Genomic DNA, 12541 nt, shown 5'->3' with positions numbered 1-12541 from the left:
CCTCTGATCTTAGATCGGCTTCACCCTTTGATGCGGATCCTCTTCCCATCCTGAAAGCCCTTCCTCAAAAAAAGGACCATGGGGATGCTGGCCGATGCACTGCAATATTCTTTTTCAATGGGCACTGTGCCAGCCATCCTTAAACATGCTGTGGTCCACCCACTTTAAAAAAAAAAGCTAATCTTGATCCTGGCATCCCTGCCAATATTAGGCCCATTTCCTTGCTTCCAGCAATCATTAAGATGGAGGCTGTGATCACGCCTCAGATTTCGAGATTTCTGGAAAGCAAGGACTGTCTCCACCCCAAGATGGAGACGGAGTCTGTAATGATATCACTGCTGGACAATCTTGTGATGCTTCAGAACTGCGGAGAGACCGGAGTTCTTATCCTCCTGGATCTCTCCACAGCCTTTGATACAGAGAACCACCAAATTCTATTGCCCAGGCTGAAACATGTTGGTGTTACTGGCTCAAGTCCTTTCTGGAGGGACGATCTCAGACAGTTTCCTTTAAGCGTGATTCTCTTCTCTGGTAGAACTTTTTTGCGGAGTCCCACAGGGGTCGGCCCCATCTTCCCTCTTGTTCAACTTGTATGTTCGCATTTTGGCCGATCTCATAACAGAGTGTAGTGTACTCTCTTATTCCTACGCAGATGATACACAGTTGATTTTCAGGATGGACTCTCCTCAGACTGCACCCCCCAACCAGTTGTGTGACCGCCTAGAAAAAGTGAGTTCCTGGACAACAGCCAATTGGCTTTAGCTAAATGGGAACAAAACTCAGGTATTAGTAGTTGGATCCCAGGTTAGGGACCACCTTTGGAATTTTCAATATTGGCCCGACTCCCTTGGTGCTTGCCCCGTCCCCTGTGCCTTAGTTAAGAGCCTGGGTGTGAAAAGCCCAGATGTCCCCCATTTGCGGGTCCGGCTTTGGAAAATTTAAAACTTTGAGAAAAATTCTTACTCTGCTTCCCCCGGAAAATCATACCACGCTGGTTTCATCCTCGATAATGGGGTCTATAGATTGCTGCAATGGTATTTATCTGAGACAGCCGAACTAACAGATTCAGCGACTGCAGGTCCTACAGAACGCAGCAGCGTGTTTAGCGGTTAAAGTTCCCCGACTGACTCCATCCACTGCTCTTCTTCACCATCTTCACTGGCTGCCTGTGGAAGCACTGATCAAGTTTAATATTCTGTGTATTGTACACAGAGCTCTCTACAGTGTTGGTCCTCGGTACCTAAGGAAGAAGTTGGTCAGGTACGCTCCTGCAAGAAGTCTTCACTCGGAATCACAGGCTCTCCTGAAGATTCCTAACTTTCGTCCTAAGCGGCTAGGTGGCTGCTCCTTTTCTGTACTTGCCCCCAGCCTGTGGAATGCCCTTCTGTTACACCTGAGAGTTCAGACTGAATACTTTCCTTTTAGGAAAGCACTTAAGACTCATCTCTTTAGCACTCTGTTTATTTAGCCTTTTAAGGTATGCTTTGGTAAAACTGCTCTCTCCCGCCCAGCGCCTAGATGCCTTTGGGCCATAGTTCACGCTTTATAAATCCTAATATGAAGTGCTGCAGATGCTGACTTCATGTAAACTGGCAAAAGGCACTTTGACAGATTCAAAACTTCAGCAATACACATGGGAAAAGATACATTGAAATGCTGGGCATGTGAATAATACCAAAGGAGGAAATGTGCCTTACATTTCAAAAGTGAAGCCAAGTGACAGTTTTCGGAGAAGAACACTTACTTTTCACAAATAAACTGACATTTTAATGGAAAGGCTTAATTGATGGAGAAGTGAAAAATGATTTTCTATGCAACTGTGGCCTATGTGTCAATAATACCAAAAGTAAATGTATATCTGTCAGAACTGTTTGTAAAGAAAGATTATAAACAGCATGCCCAGAAATAACGCTAAATGTTCAATTAAGCACATCTTGTTGATTTAAAGCTGTATTTTCTGAAGCATGGATGCAGCTTGTGTTTTCCCCACTGAACTGAAAGGTCTGTGCCTTTGAAACTTTAGCTCAAGACCTGTGGGCTGGACCCACCAGGAAAAGCAGGTCTGGTTTAGTTATAAATACAAATAATTAGATCAGAATTGTGGAAGTTGCAGATAACACGGCCAGCAGAAATGACCTTTAAGGTCCAGTCTCCCATTAGCTTTGCATTAGTATACAACAGAAGTGACCTTTTAGGGCTGACGCAACCTCCAAAATGGTTTCAGAGCCACCAATGGATTTTCAAACATTGTGTAGGAAACACCCTGCTGATAAACAGGTGTTCGGAAATGAATCTTTAAAAAAAGGTTGGGACTGCTGTGAAGCTGAGAGGCACATGTGATGCGTTGCCTTAGGATTAACATTGGGCCACCCAGTGAGCTCGTTCTGGACTCATATGAAAGGGGATAAGAAGCCCGTCAGTACCATGTAGATATAAATCTTGTGTGATGTATACAATTTGAATTATAAAGACAATTATGATTCCAGCCTTCTCATAATTCCGAAGAAACGGAAAGGTGCTTGCTGTGGTGATAGGTTATGGAAGGAGGGTTTGAATCTTGAAAGGGTCAGATGTGTGACTATTTCGGCTCAGGAGCAAATTGATAAAAATGGTAGCTCCTCCCAGAAAGGGCGTGCCGAGATAAGATTAGTATTTTTTGACAATCTATAAAATATATAACTCAAATATATATATGCGTGCAGTTAACTGCAAAGGTAAGGCAGCTGCCATGTTGAGTTTTCGGACACTGAAAACGTTAACCCCACTTGTCATTTTGGGATGATGAATCTTTATTCTCCCTCGGCCTCCATCATCCACACCTCCCAGCTCCTTGTCCTATCAGCCGGCGTATTGAGGAGGGAGGAGGAGGAGGAGGAAGCGAGCTGGTCCATCCGTAGCGTGGGACTTGGTAATGATGGAGTGTCACCAGCCCTATAAGAGATCAGTTTTCAATATGAGGGGGACTTGGGACTTACTTTTTGGGCTGTTGCCTTCGTTTGGACTTTTCCCTTGACTTTCCCACTCTATTGCTGGAGATAGTCTACTTCTGGACTTTGAGGGAACAACTAGCAGAGAGAGACTAGGAGAGCTACCAAGGCCCTAAAGATTGCTTGGGATAGAGAGACTGCGAAATCTAGAAGCTAGCTGGGCCCGCTATAGGAGGAGCCAGAGGAGGACTGGGTTGCTGAGGACTACCCATGACCGAAGCCTTTGAAATCTGTGCTGTCCTCAAAGGAGCCCCGCTGTTTCCCTGGATGCCCCACCCATAGCCAAGGCCTCCCATGTAAGTAGAGTAATCCAAATGCCAACAAAGTAAGTGTGTGTGTGTATATATGGGGGTAACCTGCCAGCATTAGTCTCCATCTCGCAGAGCGGCTAAGGGGGTGAAACTGGGTGGACCCCTGGAACATTTTATTAAATTTAACTCAAATGAATTCCACCATAGAAAAATCACCCAATCCATTTAAATTGAATTGTGTTGGGAACTGCCTGCCTTAATCCTTTCCATTAAATTGTGGCGAGGGGGTCAAACTGTAGATTCTTAACTCATTGGATTTTAAGTTAAATCAATTTATTCCCATATAGAAAATCACGGGATAAGAGAGTTTGAAACCAACAAAGTTCATGCCAGTGTGTTAGAGCCGGTATGGACAACAAGTACTTGGGTGAATATTTTTCTAAAACCCATGACTTCTGTAGAGAAGGGGGGTGTCCATAATCCCAAAATAGGTACCCCTAAAACTCTGCCATTCAAGTGAATGTAGAGTGTGCTAAACGAAATGTTCCCCATGTATTCGCTTGCATCCCAAATCAGAATCACAAGGCCCTGAATTGTATGCAAATAAAAAGCCCAAAACGATTTTCCCCATCGAGTTCCTTTTCTAAACCTTGCCTTTTTAAGAAAAAGCCAAAATTATTTTGCCACTGTATTCCCACTCCCTGTACCTTGCCTTCAAATCAAAGGGGTCATATATAACTGAGGCCTGGGGGTGGGGGTTGCTGGGAGAGAAGAGCCTTGTGATAGCCCAAGTAATCACTGGGGGTTGTTTAAAATTTCTGTATGGTTAATGTGCAAGAAATCCTCTCTACGTTTTGATGTAAAGTCTTTAAATTCAACATGTGTTCGTGGTAGTGATTGAAAGCCCATTAGAAATATAGGTCAGTCAATTGGTGCAAGTAATTTGAAATTGTGATGTGTTGGTGGCCAACGTTTGTGTGACCAGTCCATTATTCTTTGTCAAACCTTAAATAAAAATATATTCTTACAGTACACCGGCCCGGTTCCTGGCTCACTGGGGGTAAGGAGGGTATTGGTTGGATGACGTCAGATAGGTTGGAGGCCTCACTAAAGTTGAATCTGTATAAGCACTTTGCTATGTGCCACCTTGCTTGGGGGGGGTGGGGAGAACATTGAGTTGAGAGTGACCACCCAATAAATCGTGATAGCATGTGGACATCATCTCCCCTGCACTCCCTGCATTCCCCAGGCTCTGTCCACCTTGAGTCCTCTGGCACTCGCATAGCCCATTGGCACTTCTGCCCTGACCTGCACTTCCCCCTTCTCCTCTCCCTCGCACTTCTTGCAACTGAACTTGCACAATCCGAATGTCACAAGGCCTAGTATGACCATTTTTGCTTTTGTCATCCCTGTCCCCCACCCCCTTTGTCTTGTTGCGCCTCAAAACACTTGTGCACATTATAAACACCTAATAATTAAATATATCACCTTTTGGGAGTTACTAGAGTGGGGAGTTACTTTTGAAGCGCTCGGTTTATCGTCATGAAGGCATCTGGTGAGCAAAAGCTTAATGGCGTCTTCCTGGACCCTGCCCGAGCAAGTCCGGGTGTGAGGTCACAACTTCAGCAAGGAGTCCAGTCGCCCAGTCTGTAGTAGGCTCCTATTGAAAAGGGTAGATGAGAATGAGGTGCGCGAGTGTGACATGGAGGGACTTGCGCCAAAAGATATCAAGTAGACCAGGCAGATGGTAGCACTATGGACTGGCGTCATAGTGCGCCCGATGGGCTTTCCGCAGGCAATAACCAACATGCAGTGAAGTTCTTCGTTACAACAGATGGGACAGCCACCGGGTAGGAGCAAAGCTAGCATGCCTGGTGCAGAAGCCGCGACTTCTGCCTGATGTCAAGATGGCCGACAGAGCTTTTCAAGGCTTGCAAGGCCAGACACCAGACAGCTGAAGTAAGCGAGAGTATGGTATACCAGACCTTCTCCCACAGCTCCACACAAGTGAACGAGGCAAACCGCCAAAGCTAGACCATGGGAAGGAGATTTATGAGACCCAAGGCAGTTCAGAAGCAACCGAGGCAGCTAGCCAGCCAGTCTGGACACTAGCCGCAACCTACAGCACACCAGACCACATAGGAAAGTGAATAGACACATCCCCGAGAAGCCCACCCAATTTCCTAGACATTGAAAAGCCGAGAGGCCTGAGAAGAAGAGAGTGCCAGAAACCTGGGCCTGCCACAAAGGCAGCTGGGTGCTATATTCTGGTAGGGCAGAGCTAGGCACCAGATCCCTGCAAGCAGAAACTGAGCCAGGCCCGCCAACCCTGGACTGATTGCAAATTAGGATTACTGTGGTATTTATGGAGGGCGGACCTAGAGAGCACCATAGCAAGGTAGTGGGGTGAATACCTGAGGCCAATGTAAGAAGCGTCGCCGGGCAAATGGCCGCCAGGTGGCGACATTTCTCTAATAATGCATCCCCCAGAAACTCTCACACCTTGCCCAAATATTCTAGGATTGGAGGTAATAATATACAATGATACCCTTCCTAGAATATTTAGGATCTGGGGAAAATAAATAATAGTTTAAGTCTTCTACCGGGCGACTTTCACCCATTATCACATGGAACCGGCACTTTATCCCTAGATGGTCTTTAGAACTGAGTTCCAGAGGCAGATGGGCACTCCTCTTAAACAGGGGGATCCATGAGGCACTTAAGATTACCCATACTGACAAGGGTTTATTTGAGGTTTTGTTTATGGTTTAATAAAAAACATTTACAAAAGGTTTTTACATTTCAACAAATTGAATAGATCTAAACACAATCCCACTCCGTTTTCATATAAGATACAACACATAAAATGAACACGTTCACGAATGCACGAACATCTTCAAGGTTAGTTTGTAATACACGGAGATCCCAAAACACGTGCATTTTACTAAAAGGTGGTTGTATGCTGCCAACCACATCGCAGTATTGAACATTACCCCTGATATAGTGCCAATATACAGCATAAAATATGCCAATTACAACCCTAGCTGTACCGTACAGACACTTCACTGGTAGAAGAGTGGCATTAGTACAACAGAAACAAGTTAGAGATTAAAAAAAAAAAAACTATTTACAATAAAAAGGCCAGCAATCAAATTGCACTCAATTCATTGCACAAATGTCCCGTAGAGTTTATATACGAGTACTAGAACCTAATACACGTTGCATATCACCGTAGACTGGTCAGCAGGAAGTCAGAGAGCTAGTTATATGTTCGCATCTCTGCAGTCTTGAATCACTAGTTCACCATAGACTGGTCAGCAGGAGGTTAGTGAGGTAGCTATAATTTGGCATCGCTGCAGTCAGGAATCACTAGTTCACCATAGACTGGTCAGCAGGAAGTTAGTGAGCTAGTTATAATTTGCCATCGCTGCAGTCTTGAATCACTAGTTCACCATAGACTGGTCAGCAGGAGGTTAGTGAGGTAGCTATAATTTGGCATCGCTGCAGTCAGGAATCACTAGTTCACCATAGACTGGTCAGCAGGAAGTTAGTGAGCTAGTTATAATTTGCCATCGCTGCAGTCTTGAATCACTAGTTCACCATAGCCTGGTCAGCAGGAAGTTAGTGAGGTAGCTATATTTTGGCATCGCTGCAGTCTTGAATCACTAGTTCACCATAGACTGGTCAGCAGGAAGTTAGTGAGCTAGTTATAATTTGCCATCGCTACAATCAGGAATCACTAGTTCACCATAGCCTGGTCAGCAGGAAGTTAGTGAGGTAGCTATATTTTGGCATCGCTGCAGTCTTGAATCACTAGTTCACCATAGCCTGGTCAGCAGGAAGTCAGTGAGCTAGTTATAATTTGCCATCGCTACAGTCAGGAATCACTAGTTCACCATAGCCTGGTCAGCAGGAAGTTAGTGAGGTAGCTATATTTTGGCATCGCTGCAGTCTTGAATCACTAGTTCACCATAGCCTGGTCAGCAGGAAGTCAGTGAGCTAGTTATAATTTGCCATCGCTACAGTCAGGAATCACTAGTTCACCATAGCCTGGTCAGCAGGAAGTTAGTGAGGTAGCTATATTTTGGCATCGCTACAGTCAGGAATCACTAGTTCACCATAGCCTGGTCAGCAGGAAGTTAGTGAGGTAGCTATAATTTGGCATTGCTACAGTCAGGAATCACTAGTTCAGTTTCGATCGCTTTCAATAACTGCACAAGTCAAACATGAAGGTTTATAGCCGCCCCAACATTATCCTAGTCCAGAGGGACTCAAGCGAGGCCTCACATTCGACGCTGGTAAATCTCATGAACAGGTCTGGTCGCACCGCCCCAACACTAAGTCTTTGAGGGTTTCAGTAGTAAAGGGGGTAGCGGCAGTTCACCGCACGTTCGCAGTACCTACGCCTTGGTCGTGTTTACAATTGATGAAGTTTGAAACGCATGTAACGCCTGCGGGTGATGTTACACGGAGACATAGGTACGTGCAACGCAGAACTCTTTTCCGAGGGTGCTTCGCGTACGTACTGTAGGCGCTGTATCATCGATTGGACTGATCCAGTCCCTTTCAAATAACTATTTTTTTGACGTCAGCTGGTCCAGTGCACACGTCACGGGTCGCAACATGTAGTTCTTTCGGCAGACCTTGCATTTCCCCCATGGAATTTCCTAAAGGGTTTCCTAGATCTCTCCCAAATAGGAACAGCTTTTCCGGTTACTAAACATCCCTGTTTATGTCTGTGGGGGGTGGGAGGGGTGGTCCCCCTCCTGCTCCCCCCACAGGCATTTATCCCAACCCTACCCTGACTGAAAAGAAATGAGTTGGGAACATACTTTGGGTGTCACGCGTCTTGTTGGTCAGCCCCTAGTGCTGACAGGAGCGGGGGGCGAGGGATGTTCCCCGCCCCATCAGTTTGCCCTTAGTTGCCCACACGTGGCTGTGCACCGACTACATACAGCCCATTACATGGCAGTGCCCCCCGTCTCCATATACAATCACTTTAATGCCCCCCCCCCCCTTTAGAGGCCAGAATTCGCAGCTCAGTTTCTGCAGAAGGGTCCAGCACCCCCTCCTCTCCAGATGGGAAGCGCCAGAACCCTGGACGCAAGCCCTATAGCCCGTGTAAAGCAGCGCATCCTGAAGGTGACGAAGGGTGAGCGCAGCGAGTGGAGGAGGCACCCCGATAACCGGGGCAGGGGCCTTCCTCCTTTTCGCGCTCTTGCCCCTCCCCCCCCCCAGGGGTAGGGGAGAGGCCGGCAAAGGAGCCAGAGAAAAGGGCGCCAAGAACCCCGGAAAGCCCGCGAAGGGCAACAAAGGAAGGGGGCGGGGCTTGGCGCATAAATACAGCGGGCGCCCGGCTTAGGAGCATTGCATCTCTTCCAGCAGCCGGGCGCCCGCCAAGAGAGGAGGACTTCGTTTTCCCACCCTCCCACCCTACAGTATGACAGAGCCTGGACGTCGTTGTCGCAGGATGGACAGGCGGGTTGTGGCAACCTATGATAAGACAAAGACTCCGAATGAGCCATTGCTAAACCGGAAGGGGCTTCGCCCAGTCTAGACAGCGCCTCCTGGGAGCCTAAACGGCGGGGGTGTCTGGCGGTAGCAATTGGGGCTCAACTTCCCCCCAACAAACGGCGCTCTCCCAGTCCGCAAAGACCTGCAGGGGCAGGCGGTTTCTCAGACTCGAAGGCCTTGGGGGAGTTGTGCCTGCAAACAATATGGAGGTAAAGGGGGAAGCAGGACGAGGAGCAGTCGCCACACCTGTTGGAACTAATTTTTAATACCTGTTTGCAGTGGTTATGTATATGTAAAAATAAATCTGCGGCCTTGTTATGCCAAACAAAGGAAATGTCTCATGCAGCACCTTACTGGAGGGGAAACGAAAGGGGCTGACAAAATGAGTAGTGTTGGAGACAAACGGCATAACTATTGGACAAATGCCCAGGTTATGGAATTGCACAATCATGGCCACCTGGGAAATGCGACGGCCGAAAAGGCCGATTTTTTGTATTTTTTAACACCCCTTACACTAATATATATATATAATATAGGGTGGGTTATAGTATAATAATTGGGGGGGCGGGCTTGCTGGGGTCTCATATTCATATATATATATATATATATATATATATATATATATATATATATAGTGTAAAGGGTTAAAAAAAAAAAAGTCACCATTTTCGGCCGTCGCTTATTCTGACACAGGCTTCCCCCAGAGATCCTTAACAACACTATTCCGTATTAGACAGACAGTCCAGCAGATCTCACGAGTGCCCCCAGTGGCGTGTTGTGAAGTAACAGATGAGATAAGGCGACTCCGGGCCCAGGGAAGCGAGGGCTCTTTAGTTTAGTGGAGTGAGTCCATGTTGTGGAAATGCCCTCCGCCTGAGCCAGGCACTCGCCATTGGCTGTGCCACGGGAGGGGCCCTGGAATGCCGCCAAACTGGTCACGCCACTCTCCCTCTGCAAGGGCAGGGAAACCCGAAGGACCCAAGGTGCACATCGATGCACTACTAGTGTGCAAGGCGCCTCCCCACAGCGCCGACACTTTAAAACTAGCCTTACAGGCAAGTAAGGTCCTCTGTGTGCCAGCGGGGGAAGGCGAAGCAAGGGTTAATACAGTGCCCACACGCCGCCCACCCAGCCTGGGAAACACTACAGGCCAACTACCGCAGAGTAGATCTAAAAAGATCCTTCCACAGATCCCTCCAGGCGGGTGGAAAGTGCTTTAAGGTACCGACTCTTAGAAGCATCAAAGTGCAGGCAGCCCACAGCTCGCCAGATGTTTTGGACTACGGCACCCACAATACCTCGCCATTGACTGTGCTGCCCGGGGCTGATGGGAGTTGTAGTTCGAAACATCCGAGGACTGAAGATACCCGATGTACAGGTAAACCACTTTCCACTCCAGCGAGGAACATCGTCCCCAATCACAGGCGATACATTCCAGCTGTGTTAAAGTGAAGGAAGTAGAACAAGTCACCCATGCCATAGGGCGCCCAGGAGGCGGCATGGGGCAAACCACCGAGCAAAGCATTGTGGGTGTGCAGAATACCGCAAAGGCACTTTCCATTACGGGGCAGCCTGTGTTCTGCATCGCTTTACCAACCCGGGGCAAACAGCTCTCAAGGGTGGACTCAACTGCATACGTGTTCCACCCTTCCTTGCTGGTGATCTTCACTGCAGTGTAGTTCAGCAGGATCAACACACACCACTAACATTATGCAGTGGTCCAAGCGAGCGGGAACGGCCCGGAGCGGAGTTCCGCTACTTTCATTTTTTTTTACTGTTAGTGGTGTTTGTTGATCCTGGTCGAATGCCGCACGCAAAGACATGGAGGCCGGGCAGAATTCGTGCCACAGGGAATGGGCGTTCCTCTTCAGCGGGCAACCCTCGCGGGGTGCACACACCGGGTAGAGCCTCCCTGAGGACAGGGCGCGTGTTCCAAGATTATAAACCCACGCAAGACTTCTATACTGGGCGACTGTGGCTACAGGTGCAGAAACCTGCTCCTGGAAGGGCCCTCCCTGGCGGCGGGGGCAGCCCAGGTGCTATACCGGGGGCCACGCGCATGCTGGTAAGCCCCCCACCTCCTGCACGGGCGCTCCCCCCGATTCTAAGCTAATCACCTTGCATCCGCTAGCGACCAGGAGGAAAAGGCTTGAAGCCAGCCCTGGACTTTCCTGCTGCAAAAGCGTCCCGCATCCAGACGCCAGAAATAATCAAAAGCATTCTGGCCGGTGCAGCCTTACCCGTCAGACACACTTTTATACCAGGGGTTTCAAACAGGAAAGGACAGCACTGGGAACCAGAGGCCCACTTTGCTCACCCTTGCAGGTTGGGTGTAGTTGATGGCCGAACATGTCTGCAGCATGCGCATTAACCCACTGAGTTATTCCATGAGTTTGCAACCGCTGCATGGAATCTTTGAAACCGGTGCATTGCCCCTTCGAGCTATCCTACCAGGAAGGAAGTACGTTACCCACACGTTACACATATTTTCGCCGCAGGTGCACAAACGCATTGAGCTATCCTGTCAGGTTAGCAAAGTGCGCCCCAAAGGTTGCAGACACACTTCTGCATCAGGTACACGGAGCTCCTCCCGTGCCCCACCCCGGCTCACCTTGCCCTTGAGGTCTAGAATGAAGATAGCTGAGGCTGACATGGTGGGGGGTCCAGGTGGAGAGTTTGAAGTCAGGGGTCTGAAGGTGATATGGGCCTCCCCAAGTTTGCTAGGACTCTTCCTGCCCTTGCACTGCTTCCTGCTTCCGGGCTCGGCTTCTGCTGACGCCAATAGACACAGGTGCACATACACTCCAGGTGAGCCATGTCCTTAAAGGGAAGGGTGACCTGGCGCATGCCCTCCGACAATAAATGATCCAGGGACTCTGTGCTCTTAAAGGCAGCGCCTGGGGAGTGCTGTCCCTCCACAGGTAGAGCCAGGTGAGAAGAGCTCTAAACAGGGAAGGTGATGGGATAGGTGTCCTCCGACGGGTAGAGAGCCCGGCCAGCTGCTCTCTTAAAGGCATGACGGGTGCATTCCTGCCTTTTGACAGGTAGAGGGCGATGCCAACAGGTGGGATCCTGGCGAGGTGGGCTCTTACAGGTGGGTACGGGCCATTAAAGCACGCAGGCAAGCAGATATCCTAGCGAGCACAGCTCTTAAAGGGATCAAGACAGGGCGAGCTTCTGCCATACACGCGGTGCATTTTGGGAGTTGTAGTACAGATTAGCTGTCTAAACGAATGGGATGAAAGCACCACCTGATCCCATTTGTTAGTAAACAAGAAAGCCCGGGAGTACAGGGAATCGCCCAGGCAGCAAAGTCCACAGGGCTCCCACTGGGCTTTGTTACTTACTTTGTGACCACTGATAAGAACTAAGGCGGCGTTGGCTATTTGCACCAGAAAGGCCCCAAAAATAAATACATATTCAATATTCAAATCGGTGCCTCATTTCGGGACACAGACCCTTAAACGGTCTCATTTCTGTTATGTGCTGTTATTGTGACTCGCACAAAAGAGGTGTTCCATGTATACAGAGTACAGCGCTTTGAAACACAGTGTGCATAGGCGCTATAGAAATAAACGATCATATCACATCATAATGTTTCCTTACACTGCATTTGAATTCTCGGGATGACTGGGTTAACACACAAGCAGTCAAACCTATCACAGTGTTCTTTGTATAATCATAATAATGTGAGCTTTACACAAATCAATAGCAAACTAAAAGTCATCATCGTAACACTAGGACACACGAGTGTCAATTCCCCATAGCAAACACACATAAACCAAACCA

General features: G+C 48.2%; 1 protein-coding gene across 1 annotated transcript in view; it reads right to left on the bottom strand.

Annotated features, from left to right (window-relative positions):
• Positions 1-11544, bottom strand: part of AP1M2 (adaptor related protein complex 1 subunit mu 2) — a 161088-nt gene extending 149544 nt beyond the window's left edge. The window contains exon 1 of the mRNA XM_069604294.1: positions 11364-11544. Within this exon, the coding sequence (XP_069460395.1) occupies positions 11364-11405 (42 nt within the window). The 5' untranslated portion in view covers positions 11406-11544. The remainder of the gene's footprint in view (positions 1-11363) is intronic.
• Positions 11545-12541: the final 997 nt, after the last annotated feature.

This window comes from Ambystoma mexicanum, chromosome 3q (assembly GCF_040938575.1).
Source record: "Ambystoma mexicanum isolate Mex_15411 chromosome 3q, UKY_AmexF1_1, whole genome shotgun sequence".
NCBI lineage: Eukaryota > Metazoa > Chordata > Amphibia > Caudata > Ambystomatidae > Ambystoma > Ambystoma mexicanum.
The sequence above is the reverse complement of the archived record's forward strand: the minus strand, read 5'-3'. Positions and strand labels throughout refer to the sequence as shown.